Source organism: Paramormyrops kingsleyae, chromosome 4 (assembly GCF_048594095.1).
Source record: "Paramormyrops kingsleyae isolate MSU_618 chromosome 4, PKINGS_0.4, whole genome shotgun sequence".
Lineage (NCBI taxonomy): Eukaryota > Metazoa > Chordata > Actinopteri > Osteoglossiformes > Mormyridae > Paramormyrops > Paramormyrops kingsleyae.
In genome coordinates this window covers 9,399,536-9,425,700 of record NC_132800.1, presented here as the reverse complement: position 1 = coordinate 9,425,700, position 26,165 = coordinate 9,399,536, and the positions used below count along the sequence as shown (strand labels likewise).

The 26,165-nt window shown below is 42.6% G+C and overlaps 1 protein-coding gene across 2 annotated transcripts; it reads left to right on the top strand.

The window, feature by feature from the left end:
• Positions 1-14,245: 14,245 nt before the first annotated feature.
• Positions 14,246-24,715, top strand: LOC111833796 (tripartite motif-containing protein 16-like). 2 transcript variants are annotated; one of them, XM_072710578.1, is made up of 7 exons: positions 14,246-14,812; positions 16,720-16,809; positions 17,660-17,893; positions 18,002-18,104; positions 19,912-19,953; positions 21,406-21,456; positions 23,188-24,715. In XM_072710578.1, the coding sequence occupies exons 1-7, from the start codon at positions 14,252-14,254 to the stop codon at positions 23,733-23,735; spliced, it is 1,629 nt and encodes a 542-aa protein (XP_072566679.1). In that variant the 5' UTR covers positions 14,246-14,251; the 3' UTR covers positions 23,736-24,715. The 2 variants fall into 2 exon arrangements, with proteins under 2 accessions (XP_072566679.1, XP_023648162.2); XM_023792394.2 differs by having other exon boundaries at positions 16,714-16,809.
• The last annotated feature ends 1,450 nt before the right edge of the window (positions 24,716-26,165 follow it).

The following is a 26,165-nucleotide window of genomic DNA, read 5'->3' as shown; positions in this document are numbered from 1 at the left end:
AACTGCCAGTTTTACTATGGTTATTAAGCATGTTATATTGTTTTGTAAAATCCGTCAGTCTATCAGCCCAATCGTCCATCCATCCATCCATTTTCACCCTGGATGTGATGCCATCACAGGGAAATTATAATTATGAAACAAAGAAAAACAATGTTCCCATAAAATAACAGAAGTTTCCCATCACTGTGTGATCAGGTAGACGCTCATAGCTGGACACCACACTGCTGTAAGTGCTGCTGAATGCTTACCTCTGTTTTTCAATAATCCATCCTTCTTCATCTTCTGCCAAAAATGGACAGCAGTGGAAACAAGAGAAAGGATTGTTAAATTAAAAATAAACAGCCCTGTTCCCGGGGGCCACTAGAGATTTTGGGCCCTATGAAAGCAAATCAGATTGGGCCCCCAGCCCAGACCAATCCGATTAAGTTCCTAATTTCTTAGGGCCCTGTCACTTAGGGGTCCATGGAATCATCCTTATGCCCCCCCTCCCTTTTTACGGCACCCCTGCCCTGTTCTGTCAGTCAGTACAGACTGTGAAAGGTCATTTCTAAAACTAAAAAAGAATATCCAAGAATATTCAATAAAATAGCTGTTTGGATGCAGAATATTACATTAGGGATGTGACCAAAGTGTCCACATCCCAGGGCACTGATAGTGGGCAGGTGAGATAAATGATGTTATTAATGTATCACAATATATTTAAGTACACCTTTAGTAACAATTAATCCCTAAAAATGTCTGCAAAAAGGAAGAGAAAAAAAAGAACAGTTTTTAATGTATGACAGTGAAAACTTACATTTTATGTTTTCCAAACTGTATTTGTACACATAATAAATGGCTGTAAGATGAATATGGCTGTATGTCTGTTTCCAGTAAGCTGATGTCTGTGATGTTTTATGAAAGACATCTAACTGGGTGTCTGATTGAGAAAATAGTCAGATCTGTAATATTTGCCATATTATACAAATGTACCATAAACTAGAAATATGTGAATCCTGAGGCCTCTGTACAGCTCCCAGGTGTAACATACAGATCAGACATTCATGTATTTGATAAAGAGCAGGACCTGTATCTGATGAAGTCATCAGGCTGTATTATGGGATGTCTCCCTCAGAGGTAATGCTGTTATGCAAGTTGATCTTCCTGTACATTTATCCAGACACTTGAAATTATAGCCATTAAACATTTAAAATATTGATACTGAAAGAATTTTCTCCTGTGTTTGTGTTAATGTCCTTCCTTTCTGACTGAATGACATGTTACATCAGGGGTGGCCAATCTTATCCACAAAGGGCTGGTGTGTATGCAGGTTTTTGGGATAACCTGTAGGTCAGCTGCTCAAACCCAGGTGTGAGGACTCTTTCAGCCAATCAGTCCTCTAATTAGTAATCTAATTAGGGAGTTGCAGCGAAAACCCACATACACACTGGCCCTTTGCAGATATGAATGGCTACCCCTGTGTTACATACTGAGCATCTCATTGGCTACAGTCTGCAGTACAGACGTCTTACCCTCAGTGACTGACAGGTAAACTTTTTCTCCAACATCTGAAGCTCCGCTGATCTCCACACAACACCAGTAGTAATCAGAGACCCCAGTTTGCAAGTTGTTCATAGTCACAGTGAAGACTCGTTGGTTAGGATCATCTCTGATTGACACTTCACCCTTCTTCCGTGGAAAGTTAGTGCGTACTATGGCAGTACATGAACTCCAGTCATGCCCTCTGCACCAGTATTTCACATGAGATTCATATATGCCTTCATAGAAACATGGGATGGTGACAGATCCTCCTCTCTGTGCAGTCACCGATCCCACTGAGGACACACTGTCAGCACCTGTGGAGAAAACAGCCAACTGAATTCACATTTTCAGCATCACAGTATCTCTGGTTAATATTATATATTATCAGTTTGTGTAACAGTTGTACCAGGAGTCATGGCACAGAGAGATGGGTTTAAGAGGACAGTGAGGAGGTAAAACAGCAAGACTGTCATTTTGTCAGGACCATAAGTCACTGGTAATAAGGCACAGTGAGGAGAATGAATGGGCTCATCACTTTGTGGTGACCACACCCCTTTAACACTAGGGCTATATTTGTAAACACATTCAATTCAGTCATTTTTGTCTTTTGAATGGCATACAGTAAGTACTGAACTGTATTTTAGCTCAGTTATCCATCTGCCACATACTTGTCATATGAGGAAAGGTTAGTTGAGCTAAATCTGTTCAGCCTCAAGCAAAGGAGACTGAGATGGGACATGATCCAGGTCTATAAGATTCTAACAGGTTTGGATGCTGTTCAACCGAATAGTTACTTCAGCATTAGTTCAAATACAAGAACTCGTGGCCATAGGTGGAAATTAGCGGGAGAACATTTCAAACTGGATTTAAGGAAGCACTTCTTTACACAACGTGTAGTCAGAGTATAGTCTTCCTGATAACATAGTGCAAGCTGAATCCTTGGGTTCCTTTAAATCAGAGCTAGATAAGATTTTAACAACTCTGAGCTATTAGTTAAGTTCTCCCCAAGCGAGCTTGATGGGCCGAATGGCCTCCTCTCATTTGTATAGTTATTATGTTCTTATGTTCTTATCTAGTACAGGGTCAGTACAGTACAGGGAGCGTGGAGCTGATCTGAGGCAGCACAGGGCACAAGGCAGGGGAACACCCAGGACAGTATGCCAGTCTGTCACAAAGGCAGGGGAACAACCAGGACAGGATGCCAGTCTGTCGCAGGGCAAACACTCACACACAGTCACTATGGGAACTTTTAGAGGTACCAATTCACCTGGACCATGTTTCTTTAGATGTGAAACCAGAGAGCTCATAGGAAACCAGTATAGATACAGGAAGAACATGCAAACTGCCCACAGAGAGCTGGGCCAGATACTGAAACCACAAGCCTGGAGGTGTGAGGCCCCCACGCTGCCCCCAGTCTCTACCAGCTAGAGGGTAACTAGCTCTCCAAACCTGCTGCAGAGTGAAAGACAACCAGGTCTAATCTTGACCCCTGAAGGCCAATTCATACTTTCAGTAACAAACAGGGTGAGGTGACATAAATTTTGTCATCAAGGGTTTACGCCAGATGGCTGTGGATGATGCATGTTTAGCCCGGATTTTTTGTTTGGTGGAGATCATGCACATTGGTGCACGTCAACTGCGCTTGTGCAAGATAACTGACTAGGTCTCTCCAGTAGGTGGCAGCACTGACTTTCACAGAGCAACCAAAAAACAGCAGAAGAAGAAGAATTGTTGTAAGAGGTGAGGAGGTATTCGCAAATGTATTTTTACATTTTTACTGTGCAGATAATTTATACTGTCCAGACATTATACAGCTATATATGGTCTTTTCAAAAGCATTCTATTCTGCCCAAGTCTCTACTGAAAACTTTAAAACTATTCGGAAAAAGTTTGCCCATTTCACTACACTGCTTTTGTGTTTGTTGCATCATATCTGCTCTCTCTGGGTCTGGTGGGATATCACTGTTGCATGCAGGCACTGACCATGACAATCTGCATCCAGCAATAAATGCAGCATGACCGTCTGCAGGCTGAAAGTGCAAATGGAAAAGGGAAGTATGAACTGGGCTTGAGGCTGATCTTGACCCCTGATAAACAGAGACCTGCCCCAGTAGCACATGAAGCTGGGTGTTTAGACCCCTCTGACTGTACACACAGAAATGACTGATGGCATCCCGGCTGTCTGCTCACATAACCACCTGTGCTGCTGAAATGACCCCAGGAAGATAATCCTACACCTCACAGAACATCAAAGCATGCAAAAGACAAGGGCATTTTATCTGCACTAACAGTCTTTGTACTGTTCGATTACTAAAGAAAGACATGACAGTATTACACTGAGTATTTAGATATTAAATCTATATTATCAATAACCTGTTACATGCAACATTGTTTAAAATATTATCATAGCAATTACAAATGTTTTGATATAAACACCCAGGGGAGTTTATAGAAATTGAAAAGATCAGGGACTAATTCAAGTTACCGGGGACTTGACTTTTTTCTTTTTTGAAGGAAGATTGACATCAGGGGTAAAATACTTGGGGCTACAGCCCCAACTGATCTGGCCTAACGACGCCCATGCAAACACTCGTAAGAATCCAAAAAATATTCACAATTTTCAAGACAACGTTTCACAAAGCAGCTGAATCTTTTCACAACTGACATTTTGCGATTTCTTCTGATCAGATCTCCATCCTGATCTCCAAACTGTATCTGACAGTGTGTGGAGAAGCAGGAGAGAGATCTCTACTCAGTTCCACTGTAATGAGTGACACTCACCTGTGAGCCCAGCAATGAGAAGAAACAGGAGCATCAGAGGATCCATTCGTGTGTGTGTGTCACTGAGCCCAGATCTGTGGAGAGTGACAATCACTTCCTCATTCTCTGTACCTTCACTGTTTCTGTCGTTTCTATTCTTACACACAGCAGGCAGAGTGAAGGGGGAGTGGACACTTTAAACAGGATGTGACAAAACCACAAGGCTAAATGTTAAGCCCTTCAAAAAGTCAGACCATTATTATTAGTCTGTAGAGAATAAAATAAACTATCAATGCATAGACTCCATTCACAAAATAAAAAATCTGCATGTATAAAGAAGACTTCATGAATTAGAGTTACTGTGTATATATAGATTGTTCTAATAAGACATAAAATATAGTTGGATCTCCCTGTTGTCTCAAAGATTTATCTCTGTTTTATCATAGTTATTTATCAGTAATATAATTATCTAGGTCCTAATGCTGGAAACACACAGAGTAAAGTGAGGTAAACCTTCAACTGCACGTCAGTCCATTGCAGGGCACTGGAACCTGGAGAAATGCCATGTGATCAGAGGAAGCCTGCAAACTGCACACAGACACAGTCATGGTCACATTCAAAGCCAACAGTCAGGAGTGCTGAGATAGCAGGTGTATCAGTCAGATATCTAATATCATAATGAGCTAAAGACACAGAGGGACTTTGAGGAACCACAGCAAGACCAACAGAGGACATGGACTCCTGACAGTAAGGCCTCAAAATCCACCAGTTCACTGCTGCAGTCCAGTTGCTCTTAGCTGCCTTTGCAGCCAAAGAAAAAAAAACTTAAATCTGCAACTTCCCTACTTTCCTGTGTTAAACATATGACTCACAGCCATTTTCTGCGGCTTCACAAGTAAACAGAAATAAACTGTGAGGTATTAAACAATGATGTCATGCCATGTCTGAGACAAAAAGTACCTGTTTGTCTCCTCATTGCTTGTCTCGTGATTAATATCACTTCTCCTGTCAGTCCGTGTCCCTTTTTGTCCTAGCCTTCTCATTCTGATTCCTCTGGTCCCCTTAATTTCCAGTCCCTGTGTGTGTAGTTCAATCAAACCCCCTTTCTGTTTTGCCAGACACCTGCCCTTGAGTCCTGCATGTTGTGACAGAGTGATTGAACTCTGCAATTCAATTCAATTCAATTCAATTCACTTGTATAGTGCATTTTCCCATTATAGTGTCTCTAGGCACTTTAAATTATCCCTGTCCAAAGCCCCCAGTGAGCAGGCCAGAGTCACCTCGCCCATGTCGAGGTCATACAGGGCTCACCTCCACTACGAAGAAGACACGCCCACATTGACCCTCCATAGCCCCGCGTCTCCAGTGTGGGCTGGTTTGCCACTCTATCCTCTATCCCAGTGTTATTCACTGCTGGTTTTCCAGCCTTCCTTTACCTGTCAGTCAGGTGTGAAGCCTCTGACCAATCAGAATCAGTAATTATTAAACTAACTACCTGGGAGAACTGAAAACAAGGCCTGGATTTGGAATCCAGATTTGAAGAACCCTGCTGTATCCTAAGTCCTGTTGTAGTCAGCGGTATCTCCTGGGGCCCAGAAGAGAGGCTGGCTGAGTCTCCGTCTCCATCAGAGGGAGACAGGGACACACTATCCGGATCCGTCACCCAGACTCTTGTCTGCTGGACGTTATCCCGCCTGATGACACTCCTGCTGCGGCTGAGAAGAGAGGAGCCACAGCGTCCTCCTGCTCCTGCCCTGAGGTTCTCTCAGCACCCTCCGGCCTCACTGGCCCTCCGAGGCTCTCCGGTCCTCTCAAGAATCATTGTAGCTCAGAGAATAAAAATACATGCAAGTGAAGCAAATATGTCAGATTTATTTCTGAACTGTTTGATTTCCTTGTTCTTCAGTCATGCATGAGCAGAAAGCAGCTAAATCATGAGCATGATGCAGAAATTATTTTAAGACGGGCACTTATTCTGAAAAGCAGAAATGTCGTCATGCAGTATATGAGGGTGAGACTCTGCAGAAACACTGTGTGCTGCATACAGAGGGTCTGACCTCAGGCCTTTGGTTCAGCCTTTATTATGTGTTATACAGTTTTCTATAGTGCCACTGCAGTAGGTCCTTTTAATCTCTGTGGATCAGTAGGAAACAAGAGGCCTATTAGGAAGGTGTGGGGGCCGTCCCGGGGGGGGGCAAAGTCAGGTGATGAGCACATTGATTCACTTCACCTGGGCCTTATCAGCAGTCCTATCAGACTGAGTGCTGTTTGTGTTTCTCTCAGCCCCCGATAGACACACGCAGACACAGACGCCCAAGTTCATAGCCTGTTTCATTACAGAGATTATGATTCTCCATACCATCACTGTTTCTCTGTCTGTGACCCTGGACTCCTGGAGTCCAATAAAAAACCCACTTTCTCCCCTCCGCTTGGTTTATACTGGTTCTGCTCTCTTCTGTTCGGTTTGCATGGGGTGTCGGCCGCTTCTCACCAACTGACCACAAACTTTATCATCATGCTGCCTTTGCACAGCCCACCTGACTGACATCATCACTTACAGAAATGACTGACTGTGGCCTGTGTGGCCGGGGCTCTACATCACCCTCACCCTCCACTTCTACTTCCTGTTGCTTCCCCCTCTATTGTGACCATGCTGCCCCCCCCCACCCCAACACCTAGATCACCCAGTGCTGTCTAACTGGACCACTCTGCAGCTTCCAGACAGCTTACTGGCTGGGGAGTGGGACCTGGTCTGGGCTGGTTTCCTGTCCTGAGAAGCTGGGGGCTCAGTGCTGGTGGTGGATTAGTGTCATTCTTACAGTCTTGTTTCAGCTTTTGGCAAAGTTCCCTTAAGAACCCATTCCTGTTGGATTTCCTGTTACTTTAACTATGCAACTATGCAATTTCCTAAAGAAAAGATATAATATAATATAATTCTGTCACTGTTGTTAGTATGTAATTCACTCTTACCTTGATCCCTCAGACACGAAGTTGGAGGCAGAATTCCATGCTATCAGCGTATATGAATTTATACACACACCAGCCATGAGACAGAATAAGACCATTCCTGTATACTGCTGCCACATAGTGGACACAAATAAGACTGCAGTCAAGTGTAAAATCATTCTGTCAGTCTACATTTAACCTCCGCACTACAAACAGAAAGTGATTAAACCACAATAGGTCACCCATTATTCTACATGTAATGGAAAAAAAAATCATTCAATAAGCGTCTACCCTTTCAGCTTATTAGTGATTACGGAATACTGTGAGTATTTGATTATACAGCAGAGGTCATTCATCCATCCATCCATCCCCTAGCTGCTTATCCTGTTTCTTCATCTTAATCATGATATTGTGATTTAGTGCAAGTACTGACATTTTCATTTACCATGTTTACAGTGGATATAAAAAGTTTACACACCCCTGTTAAAATGCCAGGGTTTTGTAATGTAAAAAATGAGACCACAATAAATTATTTCAAAACTTTTCCCAGCTTTAATATGACATGTAATCTGCACAATTCAATTGAAAAGCAAACAAATCTGTTAGGGGGGAAACTATATTAAATATGCTAGTTGTGTAAGTGTGCACATCCTTAAAGTAATACTTTGTTGAAGCACCTTTTGATTTCATTACAGCATTCAGTCTTTTTGGGTACACACCTTTTGGGTACTTGATATGCCAGTATTTTATAGAAGCAACAATTTACAATGGTAAAATGCAAACGTTTTGAAAAGTGGGTAATTAATATACACATTTATGTTTCACACCCATGTACATAACTAATATTATTCTGATAGTCTGTGTGTAGACTATGGTAAGCTCAGTATCATTTCATGTGTCATCCGATCATTCATTATCCTTTATGCACTAAAAATTGAAAACTGGGCTGATTTCAGCATGCATTTTTGAGGATGCCCTGACACTAAGTCAGAGAGAAGTTCCTCGAATTCTCTCAGAAACAAAGTGCATGATCCTGGTGGTCTGTATACCATAAAAATATACAGATGGGTGGGTGTGTACCTTAGTATATATGTTCCTGTACATTTATTGGAAAGACACTTTCTAAAATTAAACGAAACTAATCAATCTCCGCACAAGCAGTTCCTCTCACCAGTAAACCGTTATGAATTTCTTTCACATTATCATTTTTATTTTTGATGTGTACACAGCAAATGTGCCAGTGTTAAATTAACACTGCATGGTGTCTATATGTGTCCACACCATTTAGTGTTATCTTTAACACTTTACAGTGTGCAGTGAGTGTCGTTTTTACAGTGTTAATGTTTATTAACTCTTAGAGTGTTCAATTAACAACCTAGAGTGTTACTTTGCACTTGGAGTGTCACGATCGGCTTGCAGGCGAGCCGTGGAAGCAGGAGAGCGAGCCAAACTGACGGGTAATCAGGGTTTTTAATCGTCAAAAGACAGACAGGTAGGGACATCTAATGGACAATACAATGACGGATCTGGGAAGACGGACTGAGACTCGGACTAAATACAAAAGACTAGGCAGACATAACAGGACACAGGTGATCACAACCAGGGATGAACACGAGGTAATGAGGTGGGCATGGCACACATCAGGAGCGGATGGAGCGGGGCGTGACATGGAGAACCTCTTTTTTGTTTTTTTTACATTAGCATTTCAGTTGTTCTTTTTTTCTCAATTAGATGCTGTGAGAAAAAATAGCTGGACCACAGCCTCAGAGGCGTAATCTTCAGTTAATTAAAACATGGCTAACTATAAAGCTCCCGTTCTCTCGCTTATACCCGAAGTTAAGAAATAACCGTTTTTTTCTCTTATGTAGAGAGCACACGTCCCACACTTATTACATGTTATGTCCTTGATCCTCCTCCTCCTCGCGTTTAGCAACGCGGAATATTTTACGACGCCTTCGGCAGGAAGTTCAAGGGTCATTGAACCATCCAATCAGAGTCAGAGATAAAAAGTCAGAATTCTGAGATGAATGGTTTTTTTTCTCCTGCGGGTGGCGGAAATGGGCTTCCACAGCAGTGCCTCCTTGGAGGGCTGTAAGCTTTAACTTAATGTGTGATGTAATGAAGCCCATTGTTTGGTGTTGCTGGCTGCCTCTGCCCTCGCCTTTCTTACTCTTATTTGCAGAAAAGATGTCCATGAATTAATAAAGATTGTCGATCCTTCTACATAAATCTTGGGCTGTGATCATTACAGGCTCGGGTATTTGTTGCAGTCTTCTGCGTTAAAGAACCCACATTTATTACAGTTATGTAGTCGGCATCATTACCCACAAGTCCTGTCAGTAACTGCTCAGAATGTAATATAAAAATATTTTGTACAGAAAGGTTATGTAGTCATTAGTAATACAACTTTCCAGTAGTTGCTGTGAATGCAGTATCTCGTAGGCATAATAATTTAGTGAAGCGGCAAGAACATGCTGTGCTCTCCATGGACATCCCTCTCCCCAACCCCAGCCTGACAACAGCCACCCCTCATCCTGAGCCCAGGTAAACCTCCTTCTGACCTGAGGCCGTTCAGCTTTTCCTCCCCTCCAGACCTGTCTGGGCAGGCTGTGAGGAGACTGCAGCAAGCTGTCGCTACTCCTACTCCACAACCCCAGCCTGCTCCTTTGCCCCCTGCATCAGTCCTGCCTGCCTCGCTGACACCTGAACCAACCATAGCCGCCCCGCCGACACCGCAGGCTCCCTCACAGGCAGACTCCCCCGGCAACCTGCCCGGGTTAAAGACTTGGAGCCGGACCACCGAGTGGAGGCCGAGGAAGGCAGCCTTGGCCAGTTCCCAGGGACTCCCCATCCCACCACGTGTGAGCCATCAGCACTACATGTGTATAAAGTGTGAGCAGCCACGGAGGCAGCAGTATGGACACAGATGGTTTAAAAATAAATTATTCTGTGAAGGGCAGAAGGGATGCCCTTTGAAGAGTGGAAGGCACAGCACGAGGAGCTGCATTAAATTAAATATGATAGGTTAATTACTATATTTCATTAATAAATATATTATATATTTATTTGAATCATTTTTAATTTATTAATTAAAATGTATGACAGTTTTGCTGAAGCAAAGTGTGAGATTTCCCCCCCCCCCATTGGTTATGGCTGCAGCTGGAAGTACTGTAAGTTTTCCTGAATAAGGTGTATATGACTTTTCAGAGCTATTTCAGAGATAAGGCTGGAGCTGGATGGACCCATGACCTCTTGGTCTAAATATTTTATCATAAATATATAATGTGATTATATTTTGCTGAAGCAAGGTACATTTGTTTTATATTTATGCCAAGTTGGGCATTTTCAGTTATTTTAGAGGTACGACTGAAGCCGGATTCGAGCCCACAACCTCATATGCTGGAGCTCCATCTCTCAGCCTGAGACAGATGTCTTAAAGGGGCAATGGCACTAGGGTGTGGGGCCCACAACCTCTGGCCCCCAGACAAGTCAGCTTCGGAGAGGCAAGGCGACCCTTCTGGGGTGAATTTCAGGGGCCCCTGTAGTGGGTGGGGGTAGGGTGGGGCTGGGCAGGGCCCACAGAGAAGATCAGGGCTTAGAGGCAGCAGTGCTAACCACTGCACCACCGAGTGTTTGTCCATATGTTTCATACTTAACCTTCTGAGTCCCAGGCTTTTGTTTGGTGTGCATGTTTTATTTCCTTTAGCTATTTGGGATTAGTAGGACCTCATAATCATAAAAACCAATCATTTTTTTGAACAATTAGTAGTTTTAAACAAAAATTATGTCCTTATATGAGGACGTAGGGTCTCAGGAGGATATATAAAATTAAACCAAAGAACATTTCGTAACAATTTTTAAATATTTTCTAAAACGATACAAAAACAGCAGAAAATAATGTCCTATCTACTGTGTATCTTAATATCTCCAGTCTGCAGTACAGACATCTTGCTCTCAGTCACTGACAGGTGAATTCGTGTTCCCACAGTTGATTTCCACACCACACGAGTAGGAACCAGAGTCCCCAATAATCAGATTGTTCATGGTCACAATTAGGAGTCGCTGATCAGGATCATCTCTGACTGACACTTGACCATTTATCCCCAGAGAGTCAGTGCTTACTATGCAAATACATCCATCCCTATAATACTGTAGTGCCAGGCAGACTAAGGCGTTGTGGTGACGGCAAATATAGAGGACTCTTGCATGCAGGGAAGAACAGGCTCTTTTATTGTCGTCCTTGCAAGGACCGAACACAGGCACCCAATGAGCACCGAATCAAATACAACAGAGGAAAAGCGGGGAGGTTAGATGCCAGGCAATAAGGTACCCATAAGGTGCTAAAGACACACGAGGATCACACAATGTTCATGCAAGACACAGGCAAACACACACTCCACATTCAGGAATACAGCAAGTACTAACAATAACAATTAACGACAGGGCTGTGTACGTGGCTCGCGAACATCCCGGGACATGCAAATTCTGATGCCGTTACAATACCCACTGCACCTGTATTTCACATGTCTTTTATAACTGTCTTCATAGGAACATGGGATGGTGACAGATCCTCCTCTCTGTACAGACACCCGTCCCACTGAGGACACACTGTCAGCACCTGTGGGGAAAATCCATCCATCCATCCGTCCATTATCATAACTGCCCCCGGCGAAAACCCACGCTAAAGTGATAATATATGCATAGATGTATTATTAGGCGTAACTGAAATGTATATTTGGGTGTCGCTGATGACAGGGACACATTCATTATTATAGGTCTTGCTAGAACTCCCAGGGATTCTTTAAGAAGTTGAATCGGGATTGGGTACAGTGGACATTTGGTTTTAGATATAGTTGTTTACTCCTTTTCACAAATTTGTTCAGAAGCATTAAGGGTATGTGTGCATTCTGTTTGCATCAGAGTTATTTGTGAGCCATTTCAACATTTTTGAATTCTAATGTTTGTAATTTTATCACCTGCCGAGTGTTGGGAGGACCCCCTCCCGATTCTAAACCCGGTGGTGTTCGCACTGGCAACTGCTAGCTCCGCTCGTCCGCCCGCCGCTCTGCTACCAGGATCAGCAGCCTGCCCCTTTTTTGGAACGCACCTGTTAGGGATGCCATCCCACGGATCCCTAAGTTCCCTTAATGGGCAGCGCCTGTAGCCAAGGCACAAACCCCAGCTGCCACCCCTGTGGTTCCTGTGCTGGCGGCTCCAGCTCTGCCCCCAGTGGTTCCCGTCCCAGTGGCTGATGCTCAGTACCCAGAGGTTCCTTTGTGGGTGGTGGATGCTCTGTCCCCTGTGGTTCCTGCTCAGCTCCCTGTGGTTCCAGACCCTCCAGCTCCAGCTCCGACCCCTGTGGTTCCAAACTCTTTGGCTCCAGTTCCCCCGGCTCCAGATGCAGATCCCATGGCCCCAGACCCTGTCCCCGAGAAGGTCCCAGACTGCCTGACCACCGCTCCTCCCTCCTTAGTAGAGTTTGAGGAGGAACTTGAGTGGGACCCCTTGGGGATTTTCCTAGCAGCCCAGCTAGGGTGGGTTGTCCATAAATTTTACAGTTTATTTCAAGGAAAAATACAGTAACAGTTATACTAATAGCTGTGTATAATCTGTATTATAAACTTGTCATGATCCGCTCCGTCCGATCCCGATGTGTGCCACGCCCACCTTGTTACCTCATGTGATTCCCTGATTGTTTCTGTGTGATGTGTTATTGCTGCTACCTGCCTAGTTTTTGTTATTCAGTTTTTGCTAATTAATCCCTTTTTAGTTTTTTTTTGACCCCTCGTGGTCTTTTTGTTTTTGTGCTGTTTTCTGTTTTATTTAATAAACCCCTTTTTGTTCCTTGAGCTGCAAGTGGGTCGTCCACCCTTTTTTGTGCCTGCACCATGCCACGCTCCCGTGCCCGAACCGCCCTGATCCCTGACAGAACGAACCACTCCAAAAGGACGATCCCCAGGCTCCACAACGCCTGTTGAGTTGGAGGAAGGGCTGCGCCGATGTTTATCACAAATTCCAAGATGTCGCCGTCAGTCATATCAGTTGCCTGGATTTCAGCGATTTTTTTGCATTTGTCTTAAGCAAATCACGCGAGACGAAGAAGACAACGATATCTTCGGCACTTAAGTTTGCTGGTGGATCACACTGGGGTGTGTATGATGACGGCAAACATGTTTTGTTGAATTTAACATAGCCAATTGCATAGCTCACTAACATATGTTAGCTGGACATGTAAAAGAAATAATAAGTACGAATAGTGTAAGCACCGTTCATTTACATGTACACATATGGCCGTAAGCAAAACAAAACAACGCGTTACCACATGCAGTCAGTTACCGGGTAACGTTATATGACATAAAAATATATTTCCTAATATTGTGCAATCAGTGCTATCCACAAGCAAACTTTAGCGATTTTTTTTCAAACGTTTCTTTACAGAACATCACCGTAAACACAAACACAAGATTGATGGTAATATACATGTAATGAAAAAATGTCATAAAAATCCTTATTAATGGCAAAAATTACTTACATTTATGGGTCTGCTTGCTCGAGTGGGCAGCCATGTTGTAAATTTCTCTTACCCCTTCGTTTGAAGTGAGGTCCCGAAAAATCTTCGTTTCGAGGGCTATCTAGCCCTTCCCCTTACCCCTACCCCTCCAATCAAAAGAGAATTGAGACACCCCTACCCCTACACGTGAACGCGCCAAACGGAGGGGTAGGGGAAAGTGTAGGGGTAAGGGGTAGAATTGGGATTAGGCCTTAATAAACCCCTTTTTGTTCCTTGAGCTGCAAGTGGGTCGTCCACCCTTTTTTGTGCCTGCACCATGCCACGCTCCCGTGCCCGAACCGCCCTGATCCCTGACAAAACTATTCTATTTATAAACTCCAATGTTTGTCCAGTCTGCTCTACTCAGTCTGGCCTCAGTCCAAAACCACACCTACTGCAGCCTGAGAAGCAGGAAGTTCCTCCCGCTCTCACATACAGATGACGAAACTAAATTTGAACAGTGTTCGTGGTAAAATGGCAGCACTAGATCCAAACCAGTTCTGCTGTCCAATTTGTCTGGATCAACTGAAGGATCCAGTGACTACAGCCTGTGGACACAGTTACTGTATGAGCTGCATTAAGAGCTGCTGGGATCAAGAGGATCGTCGTGGAGTTTACAGATGCCCGCAGTGCAGACAGTCCTTCACACCCAGACCTGTTCTGCGCAGAAACACCATCCTGGCTGAGTTGGTGGAGAAACTGAAGGAGACGCCTGCTGACCATTATGCTGGACCTGGAGACGTGGAGTGTGATTTCTGTACTGGGAGAAAACGCAAAGCTGTAAATTCCTGCCTGGTGTGTCTGGCATCTTATTGTGAAACTCACCTCCAGCCTCACTTTGAGTCTCCAGCTTTTAAGAAGCACAAGCTGACTGATGCCAGTGGACATCTGCAGGACAAGGTCTGTTCCCACCATGACAAACCCCTGGAGGTCTTCTGCCGTACCGACCAGCAGTGTATCTGTGATCTCTGTATGACGTATGAACACAGAGGCCATGATACAGTCTCAGCTGCTGCACGAAGGGAGGAGATACAGGTCAGGCCAGAAATACTCATATAAAATGAATTAAACATGAACATGTAATGCTTTCTGTTTTTTACAGTGTTTGTATATCAGCTTTGATGACACAGAAATTACTGTAAGCCTGGCTACTCAATCTAAATGGAAAATGTACAAAAAATTAGTCAATGAAATTTTGTGGCTGTTTTTTGAAAAGGGGCAAAACCTTATTATGATGTTGCTATAAAGTGAAAAATGGTCTGACTTATTTCCTACTGAAAGCTGCTTCAAGCAAGTCAAGGTTTTTATTGTTAACATATACTGACCCTATAGCGATGACAAAAGTTTTCCGTCATTCAAAATCAAAACGAAACTAAATCAGAAAATGAGAACTAAAACAACAAACTCCCAAACTAAGTGAATAAAAAAACTAAGTGAAAATAAAAATGAACATAAATAAAATGATATTTTGCCTCTGATGTCAGATTTGTTGTGGCTCGCGATTAAATTAATAATAAGAGGAAGGGAATCGGGTCGAAAGGCTGGTCTAAAAGAAAGGAAGGCGCGAAAGAGAGGGAGAGAAAAAAAACAAACTTCGCGCCACTGCACGTAATACACGTAATGACTCCAAATCTCCGTTCAATAAGATATATTATAATATTATTATTTGCAACTTTTTTTTATTACATAAACATGTCATATGTCGTTACACAAAATTAAAGTATATTATAATAAGGGCAAGGGAAACAATCGGGTCGAAGGGCTGGTCTAAAACAACGGAAGGCGCGAAAGAGAGAGAAGAAAAAAAAACAAACTACGCGCCACTGCACGTAACATACGAAATGACTTCAAATCTCCGTTCAATAATATATATATATATTATAATATTATTATTTGCAACTTTATTTATTACGTAAACATGTCATATGTCACAATATTAAAAGCGAAAATTAAACTCTCTCTCTCTCTATATATATATATATATATATTAAGCACAGCAATATTTCTTCACTCTTCTCATGTATTGGCGGTATTGGGCAGCGAAGGGCGGGAAGGTGCCTATAGCATCACGTGGGCTAAGACCGACTCTACGAATAGAATTTAAAGGTGACCACAAATGTGCTTATTACGGAAGAGGATTAGGACCACCATGAAAATATTATTTTAATTCTGATTTTAATGTCAGAATTCTGAGACTAAAGGCAGAATTCAAATAATATTTCCATGGTGGTCTTAATCCTCTTTCATAGAAATGTGATATCTAGAATCCTACAAAAGGTTCCATGTCAATAATGTCAGAATTCTGACTTTTTTTTCCTCAGGAAAAAGAATTCTGAGTTTAGAAAAAAAGTCAGAATTCAAATAATATTTTCATGGTGGCCCTAATCCTCTTCCGTAGTTTATAAAGCGGCGAGAGAAGGGTTCACAATGTTCATTTAAGCTTTGCTATTATTTATAATATATAATATATTGCATGCTGTACGTCTGATTACTTTTTGAGGGCATCATTCTTTTTTAAGAAATTCAAATTAAAAGTAAATTATGAAGCTCAGTAAAAATACAAATTTCATAATTTAAAGAAAAATGGTCAAAAATGGTCAAAAACTCATAGCACGAAACAGAAACTAGACCGAAAAAGACATTAAATAAAAAGAAAGTATTAAAATACTTAAATACCTTTAAACAAACAAACAAATAAATTAACAAATAAATAATGGAACTCAAATTTATTTGGTACATATGCAGCCAAATATATAAAATCTGCATTCAGGTGAATTAGTGTTTCTGATTCCCCTATATAGTGTGTGTTCCTATGATGGACTGACATCCTATCCCGGGTGTCCCTGACTGTGCTTCCTGTTATAGGCTGCAAGTTCACGGTAACTCTGTGCTGGATAATTACTTACAGAAAAATGGAGTAATTAAAAAAAATGCAGTTACAGCTTGGGGTGAGACAGAGAAAATGGCAGCAGATGATCCAGGAGAGAGAGAAGGAGCTACAGGAGCTGAGGAAGGTTGTGAACTCAGTCACCGTGAGTATGAACCCGAGAGCCGGATAATTCAGCTTTTTGGAAGAACCATGTCTGGCTCAGTCAGGACTCTAAATTCCACTGAGCAAGACTTTGGAAAACAGGGTGTGAGTGTACAAAAAACACAAATGTAACCATTTTTAAGGGGATGGGGGAAGGATGGGCATGTAAGGAGAAGGAGATTTCTCACAGCTCCGAGATCTGCTTGGCTGACAATAAATCTGGAATATAACTATATAATATAATTTTTTATAACAGCAGCTTTTGTTTTATAGGCAAAAATGGCAAGCAGATCAAAACTGGCCAGATAAGCTGTTACTGCTTTGTATTGAAAGACAAAATGAAATTTAAAAGTGTGGAAGTTTGAATCACTGTGTTTGTTTTAATAACTTTATATTTGGGTTAAAATGACCCCTACTGGTTTCATCAAATAAATAGGACACAATATTTACATAAAATTGCTGAAAAGTAAGTTATACCACAGTTAAAGGATGGTCAATAAGCTTTGAAGTAATAATGCTAATTGTACTTGGAATAAAAGGTGCAAGTTATACTAAAGAAAAGTATAGATTTTTGTTTTACAAAATATGTAAATTAATTGTAATAATTATTTCTTTAGATGACATTAATTACGGAACTAATAATGCTTTCAGAAGAAATACATTTTGCTGTAAATATTATTTTGCTGTTATGATTGTGTCTTGCAGTAAATTCTTCTTGGGATCCGCAGGCACCCCAGTCTGTAGGCTGGAAAATATTAAAAATATGTCAGTAGGATGAGGGATAAGACAAAATATAGATAGAGAGATGTTACTGGGTACATTTATAATGGCTGTTCATTCCTCTCCAACAGATCTCTGTGCAGGAGGCGGAGGAGCACAGTGAGAGGGTCCTCACTGAGATGATCCATTTAATTGAAAGTAGACGCTCTGTGGTGAAAGGGCTGATCCGAGATCAGGAGAAGGCTGTATTAAATCAAGTTAATGGCCTGCAGGAACAAGTGGAGGGGGAAATTACAGAGCTGAAGAGGAGATGTACTGAGTTTGAAGGCCTCCTACAAATAGTGGATCCAATCCATTTTCTCCAGGTTGCATTCCTGTCTTGTTGGAAGCAGTTTCCACTGTTGTTCTGAACTGGAAGTTCACTCTTCTGCTCCTGTCTTGCATTAAAGGAATGTCTGTTGCTCTTTTTGTAGACCACATCTGCCCCTCTGGGGTTTCCCACCTCTCCCAGGATGCATTTGATTGTGGACATGAGGAGTGCTGTCTCTGAGCTGAAAGGGACTTTGGAAGATGTTTGTAAGAAGACATTATTTTCGAAACTGCAACATTTGACATACTCTTGGGCTCATGGAAATGACACGATTGTTTTGTCCTACACAGCAAATGTGCCAGTGTTAAATTAACACTGCATGGTGTCCATATGGGTCCACACCATTTAGTGGTACCTTTACCACTTTACAGTGTGCAGTGAGTGTTGTTTTTACAGTGTTAATATTTATCAACTCTAATAGTGTTCAATTTAAAACCTAGAGTGTTAAGACAATGTGTCCACAACCTCTTCCAAATTGCAAGCACATACTGTATGGGTGGCACGCAAGTACAAAATGGGTGGCCCATATCTGTCCTATTTAAATGTACTCTCATTTGAACTCATTTGGGCATTCAGCTGCTGTGTTTACCTAACCTACCATAATAAGAAAGACTCAGACCAACATAGCCTTTTCTCCTTTTATGGAAGTTCTAATTTCAGTTCAGTTCTTGATACCCAAAGAACTGTGTTCATGTACGTTGGAAAACACTGAAAAACTGTGTTTTTAGATGCATTTACTTAAGCGTAAATAAGGTAGATCTTTTTGATTAGCGTAAGAAAGAACCAGTGAAACTCACCTGATAACTGCCTGTGGTCTAAAAGTGAGTGAAATGTATGGCACCAAACACAGATTATGAAGCTAGACTGTGTTAGAGTGCATAACATAATTTAGCAGGGCTGCAAAAAGGTAAGAGCTATCTTAATGGTTGAAGAAGTGTATTTCCGCTAAAGCAGATATAATGGGTGGTGGCCTTTTTGCTTTTAGACCACAATTTGGGATAGAAGAACAAATCAAATCACTTTGCTTATTTAATATTCTGATTTTCATTAAGTTTAATTTTTAAAAACCCACCACAGTCGAGGATGGTATGGCACTGATATTATTCTTCACCACATTTTATTACTAGTTTTTCTGGGTCGCCTGTGTAATTTGTCTGCGTAGGTCTGGATGTCCTCCCTAGAGAGCATAGGCTTAGAAAAGAAACAAAATAATTGTTTTTTCATAGGAACATGGCTTCTCTAGTTAATTTGTAGAGGCTAAACCATCTAGCCTAGAGACTGGATAGCACTCAAAAGCCATTTCTGTGGTTTTTGTTTTCTTACCCCATTCATCACAAGTGTGGTGGATAAAAAAAAAAAATTATGCAAAGACAGTACTGTGTCATACTATGCAAATATACATCCAGCACCATTGGTCTACAGGGGAGTGGGTGGTACCAGTAGTTGCACGGTAAAGGATATCACACCTGTCCCAACACTTTTCCACAGATGTTAATCATCCAAGGGCAGGACTAGCAAATACACCACAATACCATTGAAATATAAATCACTCAGGAAACGTGTCCAGTACGTCTCCAAGAGTATTCTTCTGACTTGACACCAACATGCTAAAAAAACCACCAAGCCCAAAGCTCTCTAATTTCCAAGATCAGTCAGAACTAAAGCAGCAAAACCAATGTACAACCAGAAAAAGCTGTAAGGTCCTTTTTGGTCAGAGTCTTTTTCATGACGGTGGGTAAATCTGGGATGGCTCTTCTGATCCTCATGACTTGCTCGCATATTAAAATGGGCCAGATATGTGGAGGTGGAGACTCATTGACTTAACACCCTATGGTGTAAATTGAACACTATTAGAGTTAATAAAGATTAACACTACAAAAACAACACTCACTGCACACTGTAAAGTGTTAAAGGTAACACTCAATGTGGACCCATTTAAACACCATGCAGTGTTAATTTAACACTTGCACATTTGCTGTGACAAATCCATAATAGTTTCTGTTTTTTGCACAGTACAAGAAGTCGATGATCTTCAGGTTGCAACACCTAGGTCATGTGAGTATTGTCAAGCCCTGCCCAGCCGATCGTCCTGTTTCTTTCCCCAGTATAGCCCTAACGAGCCTCAAATGTTTCATAATAGTCTTACCACTTGTTCCTGCCCTTCTGTGATTCACTCCAGCTGCCTCTTGTTTTGTTCCCTTGTTACTCTTGTAAAACCATACATACACTCACCAAAAGGATTATTAGGAACACCTGTTCAATTTCTCATTAATGCAATTATCTAATCAACCAATCACATGGCAGTTGCTTCAATGCATTTAGGGGTGTGGTCCTGGTCAAGACAATCTCCTGAACTCCAAATTGAATGTCAGAATGGGAAAGAAAGGTGATTTAAGCAATTTTGAGCGTGGCATGGTTGTTGTTGCCAGACGGGCCGGTCTGAGTATTTCACAATCTGCTCAGTTACTGGGATTTTCACGTACAACCATTTCTAGGGTTTACAAAGAATGGTGTGCAAAGGGAAAAACATCCAGTATGCGGCAGTCCTGTGGGCGAAAATGTCTTGTTGATGCTAGAGGTCAGAGGACAATGGGCCGACTGATTCAAGCTGATAGAAGAGCAACTTTGACTGAAATAACCACTCGTTACAACCGAGGTATGCAGTAAAGCATTTGTGAAGCCACAACACACACAACCTTGAGGCGGATGGGCTACAACAGCAGAAGACCCCACCGGGTACCACTCATCTCCACTACAAATAGGAAAAAGAGGCTACAATTTGCACGAGCTCACCAAAATTGGACAGTTGAAGACTGGAAAAATGTTGCCTGGTCTGATGAGTCTCGATTTCTGTTGAGACATTCAAATGGTAGAGTCAGAATTTGGCGTAAACAGAATGAGAACATGGATCCATCATGCCTTGTTACCACTGTGCAGGCTGGTGGTGGTGGTGTAATGGTGTGGGGGATGTTTTCTTGGCACACTTTAGGCCCCTTAGTGCCAATTGGGCATCGTTTAAATGCCACGGCCTACCTGAGCATTGTTTCTGACCATGTCCATCCCTTTATGACCACCATGTACCCGTCCTCTGATGGCTACTTCCAGCAGGATAATGCACCATGTCACAAAGCTCGAATCATTTCAAATTGGTTTCTTGAACATGACAATGAGTTCACTGTACTAAAATGGCCCCCACAATCACCAGATCTCAACCCAATAGAGCATCTTTGGGATGTGGTGGAACGGGAGCTTCGTGCCCTGGATGTGCATCCCACAAATCTCCATCAACTGCAAGATGCTATCCTATCAATATGGGCCAACATTTCTAAAGAATGCTTTCAGCACCTTGTTGAATCAATGCCACGTAGAATTAAGGCAGTTCTGAAGGCGAAAGGGGGTCAAACACCGTATTAGTATGGTGTTCCTAATAATCCTTTAGGTGAGTGTACATTCATACATACATATCTAGTTATCTCGCTTAATGAATTTTCTTTATTTTCCTTCTAGTGAAAAAAATCATTAACCTACTGGAACCCACTCTCACCACACGCACAGCTTGTAAGTGTTTTGAATAACAGAATTATTTCTCACCGTGTGTAATGATTTAACTCAACAGGCCAAAGAGGAAATTTTGAAATCAGGGAAGGACTCAAGTCTCATTCACATAAGATTTTGGTTATCTGACATGTTAGGGGAACATTCTCTTTCACAATGGGGTACTGGTCAGTTACAGCTAATCAGTGAATTATATATGTCACATCCTGATTGATGGGGATAATGGCACATATGCATAGTTACGGCCCCTAGTGGGTATGCATGTATAAAAGAATTACAGGAGATTTATTCGTTAACATATTGTTTCCAGTGTGGGCAGTGAAAGTTGTTTCTGACGTGTGTCTTTATCAAAGGCTGGTGTCCTCTGCACAATGTAGTTTACTCACAGGATGTTGATGTTAATGTCTTTTATTAAGTGTTTTAGCAGCATTCATCCATGCACACCAATGCCAAGCACCCACATTGTTCGGTATGATGCATATTGTTTCATTTTCATTAATCAGAACATAAATAAGGTACATCACAATATGTCACAGCCAAAATGGTTCCAGCTTCCACACTGCAAGCACACTATTCTGAAACAACACAGATATTCTTAAAGGTGCAACGTGACGACATTACACTTCCAAGCCCGACAGGTGACCCATAAACTTCACGAGCTCAATCATTACCAAAACTGTCTAATAACATTCATGACAATAATAGCACAGGATTAACCATTTGTCAAAATATAGTAACTTTAGCAGGAAAATATAACATGATATTGTGTATTAATGTCACGACAGGGAGGAAGCACAACCCAGGTGTAGCCATAGGAGAAACTGAAAAGGGCTTTATTGAAACTATTATGTCAATAACTGAAAACAAAAGATCATATGGGGGTCAAAAGGGCAGGGAGGAACAGCGAGGAGCCACTATGAAATACCGGGATCAGATTTAGGAACAGAGAAGAGGGCTGGAGAGAGCACTGACTATGGCACCGGGGAACTGGGGAACAGTAACTGGCACAGTGGCTGGTAAAGTAAGAGACAAAGATGGTGGCTGTGGCTGGACAAACAGGTACTGATATACTAATGAGGATCAAGAGATTGGCAGGTGTGACTGCCAACAGTGGCCTCTGTTGGCCAAACAGGAGCATGACAGACAGATTTTGACAGTCATTTTAAGGGAAATGGCACAAACTGGCTGCACAGAGCAGTATGCTGTGCTTGTCTGACAATTTCCGAACAGGAGATGTAGTTGTAAACCAGGTAGGGCCACCCCCTCATTTTTATCCAGCTGCCAAATGGGTGAGACATTGTTTAATTTGTATGTACCTGAGTTGAAAAATACATGCATATGGAATGACTTTATAAGTAAATCAGAGAAAATGAAACAATATCCAAATGTGCTATTTATTCCCCGGCTCTCCCTTGAAATATTAACCAGAAAACACCCCCCTTTGACATATATACCCTTAACGTCCAATCCAGAAAGCAAAATCAATTACAATATAATATTCATAACTTGGCACTAGCAGTGAACTGACCCTGACAAAAAACACAGTCGCATTTTACCAAAAAGGCACAAGTTAAGCCTTAAGGCACGTTGTTTTAACAGCTACAGCAGTAGTGCAGCCTCATGACCGCAGATTGTGAATAAATGTTGAAAACAATTTATATCAATATTAGTATAAGTGATTTGAATCTGTGACCAGGTGATAGTAAAGCATTGTGGCTCTCTGTTCTGCACCAGTTGCCTGTCAGCTTACGTTGGACCCAGATACAGCGCATAGAGACTTACGTCTGGAGAAGATGGAGGTGGAATTCTGCGGGCAGCCCCAGCCGTACCCAGATAGCCCACACAGATTCAAATGGCACTGCCAAGTGCTGTGCAAGGAGGGCTTGTCAGGATGGGGCTACTGGGAGGTTGAGCGGAGCATGGACTGTGAGGTTCAGTTAGCGGTCTCGTACCGGGGGATCGGTAGAAGTGACTGGGGTACAGACTGCTGTTTTGGATATAATGAGTATTCCTGGAGTTTGGCCTGCACTCCTTCTAGTTATTCCTTCAGGCATGATAAAGCAAACACCAATGTATCTGGCCCCCTCACCCCCAGGATAGGAGTGTACCTGAACCACAAGGCAGGAACTCTGTCCTTCTACAGCATCTCTGACACAATGACCCTCCTGCACAGGGTCCAGACCACGTTCACCGAGCCCCTCTACCCTGGGTTTGCTTTACCTTGGTTTTGGAGTAAATTAAAAATCTGCAACATCGGTAATGGGAGCAACAAGAAAAAATGAAAAAAGAGAGGGGGTGCTAATTTTTACAGACACTTCCGTCAGATACTTAAAATACTAAGAATGTTCAAATAAATAAATGATTAAGAAAGATTAGGTGCATGTTAAACACCAATTCCAGAAAATAAAGGAAGGAAAATAAGACTAATCACTCAACCTGTCGGAGATGGATGACAATCCAGTCTGTAGAATTAATTCACTCAAAATATTCAGAAGGAAATGCTAAGATATGGGCCGAAATTTAATCAGAAGAAGTGTAAAATCATTATATCAGAATCAGGAAAAGAAAGGGATTAATTTGACATTTAAATTCACACTTACAGGACTTTGGCTTGGCATGATGACTGCAGTAACAGATAACAATACACAGGGTCCAAATAGGAGGACGGTGATAACATACCACAGTAGAGAAATATGGTACACAGGGGTGAAGCTAGGAATTCTGGGGCTCCTCACAAAATGGCACCTTGGCCCCCTCAGCAACTGGGGGGTGAGGCTCCACTTTGGTAGATTTGGTAGATTTTGCTAACCGAAGTCTCCCCCTGCCCCAGCGGCCCTGGGTGTCATCACAGACAGCGGAGATTTATACTTAAAGAAAATTAACCAGCCAGTGCTTTCCGTATGAACGTCACCTCAAGCTACCAAGCCATGCTGCTGTATATTCATGGTAAAGCAGCGATATCAGAGATTGCAGTTATAAAACTAATCCCGCCTTGACATTACTGTCCGATTTAGAGCGTCTGGAAAGCAAATGACAACAGATTTTTTTAATTTTTGTGTAACCAATCCCTATAACATACAACACAAACAACACTTTTTTCCCTTACCAACCATGCAGTAGCTTACAAATTGGTTTACTCAGTAGTGTTGTACTGCTCTGAATTTACTGAAAACCCTGATGCAGAAGAGGTTGTAGGTGTATGGAGGACGAATATCTGAATCATGATTAAATAAATCTTTGGAAAAGTAAACTGATTTAATTTTTCATTCCAAAAATTTATAGAAAAAAAAATTTAATTTAATATTTCAATGATTTATAGAAAAAAGATTTATTTATTGATTGTTTTTTATTCTAAAGATTTTTTTATTCATCTGTATTACCGTATGTAATTGAGTTGGCCAGCCCTAACCCTTTTTCTAAAGCACTATTGGGCTTAAAATCCCGTGAATGCCCAGAGTAATTCTATTCCATTGTGCCCTTGAGCAAGGCCCTTAATCTGCAATTGCTTCGTCCTGGGTCTGCATTAATCTACATCCAGCCCTATAAGGAGGTCCTCCAACTTACAGGGAAAAACCTACAGGGTTGGTGGAAGGATTGACACTCCAGCCACTGGAAACAAAAAACTCACACTGGTTCGTTTGGACTGGTGTGGTGCTGAGCTATCACCCACCACATGGCTGCACTCAGATTCTCACCACTGAGGTGGTTTGTCATGTGATGAGTGCAGCAATGCCCTGTATCAGTGCATGCTCCTTACCTCACTATCGGCCAGGGGGACTTTGCTGATCTGTGCTCCATTACCTTGACCTTGCTCAGAGAAGCAGAAGTGCTAGCTGGCGTCCATGTTAGTAAGTTCACACTACATGACTTTTCAAGTTATCAGATCATCCCCATGAAGGACAAGCAGGGGAGGGGACCGAGGGGGCAGAATGACAGGGAAGACAGACGGGCCTGGAACACTCGACAAGACAGGGTATGACAGGACCGACAAGACAAATAGGAGTGACCAGAGGGACAGTGCCCTCAGACCAGACAGGACACAAGGGAGTGACCAGAGGGACAGTGCCCCCAGGCCAGACAGGACGTATGGGAGTGACCAGAGGGACAGTGCCTCCAGACCAGACAGGACACAAGGGAGTGACCAGAGGGAAAGTGCCCCCAGACCAGACAGGACACAAGGGAGTGACCAGAGGGACAGTGCCTCCAGACCAGACAGGACACAAGTGAGTGACCAGAGGGAAAGTGCCCTCAGACCAGACAGGACACAAGGGAGTGACCAGAGGGACAGTGCCCTCAAACCAGACAGGACACATATGGGAGTGACCAGAGGGACAGTGCCCTCAGACCAGACAGGACACATATGGGAGTGACCAGAGGGACAGTGCCCCCAGACCAGACAGGACTCAAGGGAGTGACCAGAGGGACAGTGCCCCCAGACCAGACAGGACTCAAGGGAGTGACCAGAGGGACAGTGCCCGCAGACCAGACAGGACGTATGGGAGTGACCAGAGGGACAGTGCCTCCAGACCAGACAGGACACAAGGGAGTGACCAGAGGGAAAGTGCCCCCAGACCAGACAGGACACAAGGGAGTGACCAGAGGGACAGTGCCTCCAGACCAGACAGGACACAAGTGAGTGACCAGAGGGAAAGTGCCCCCAGACCAGACAGGACACAAGGGAGTGACCAGAGGGACAGTGCCCTCAGACCAGA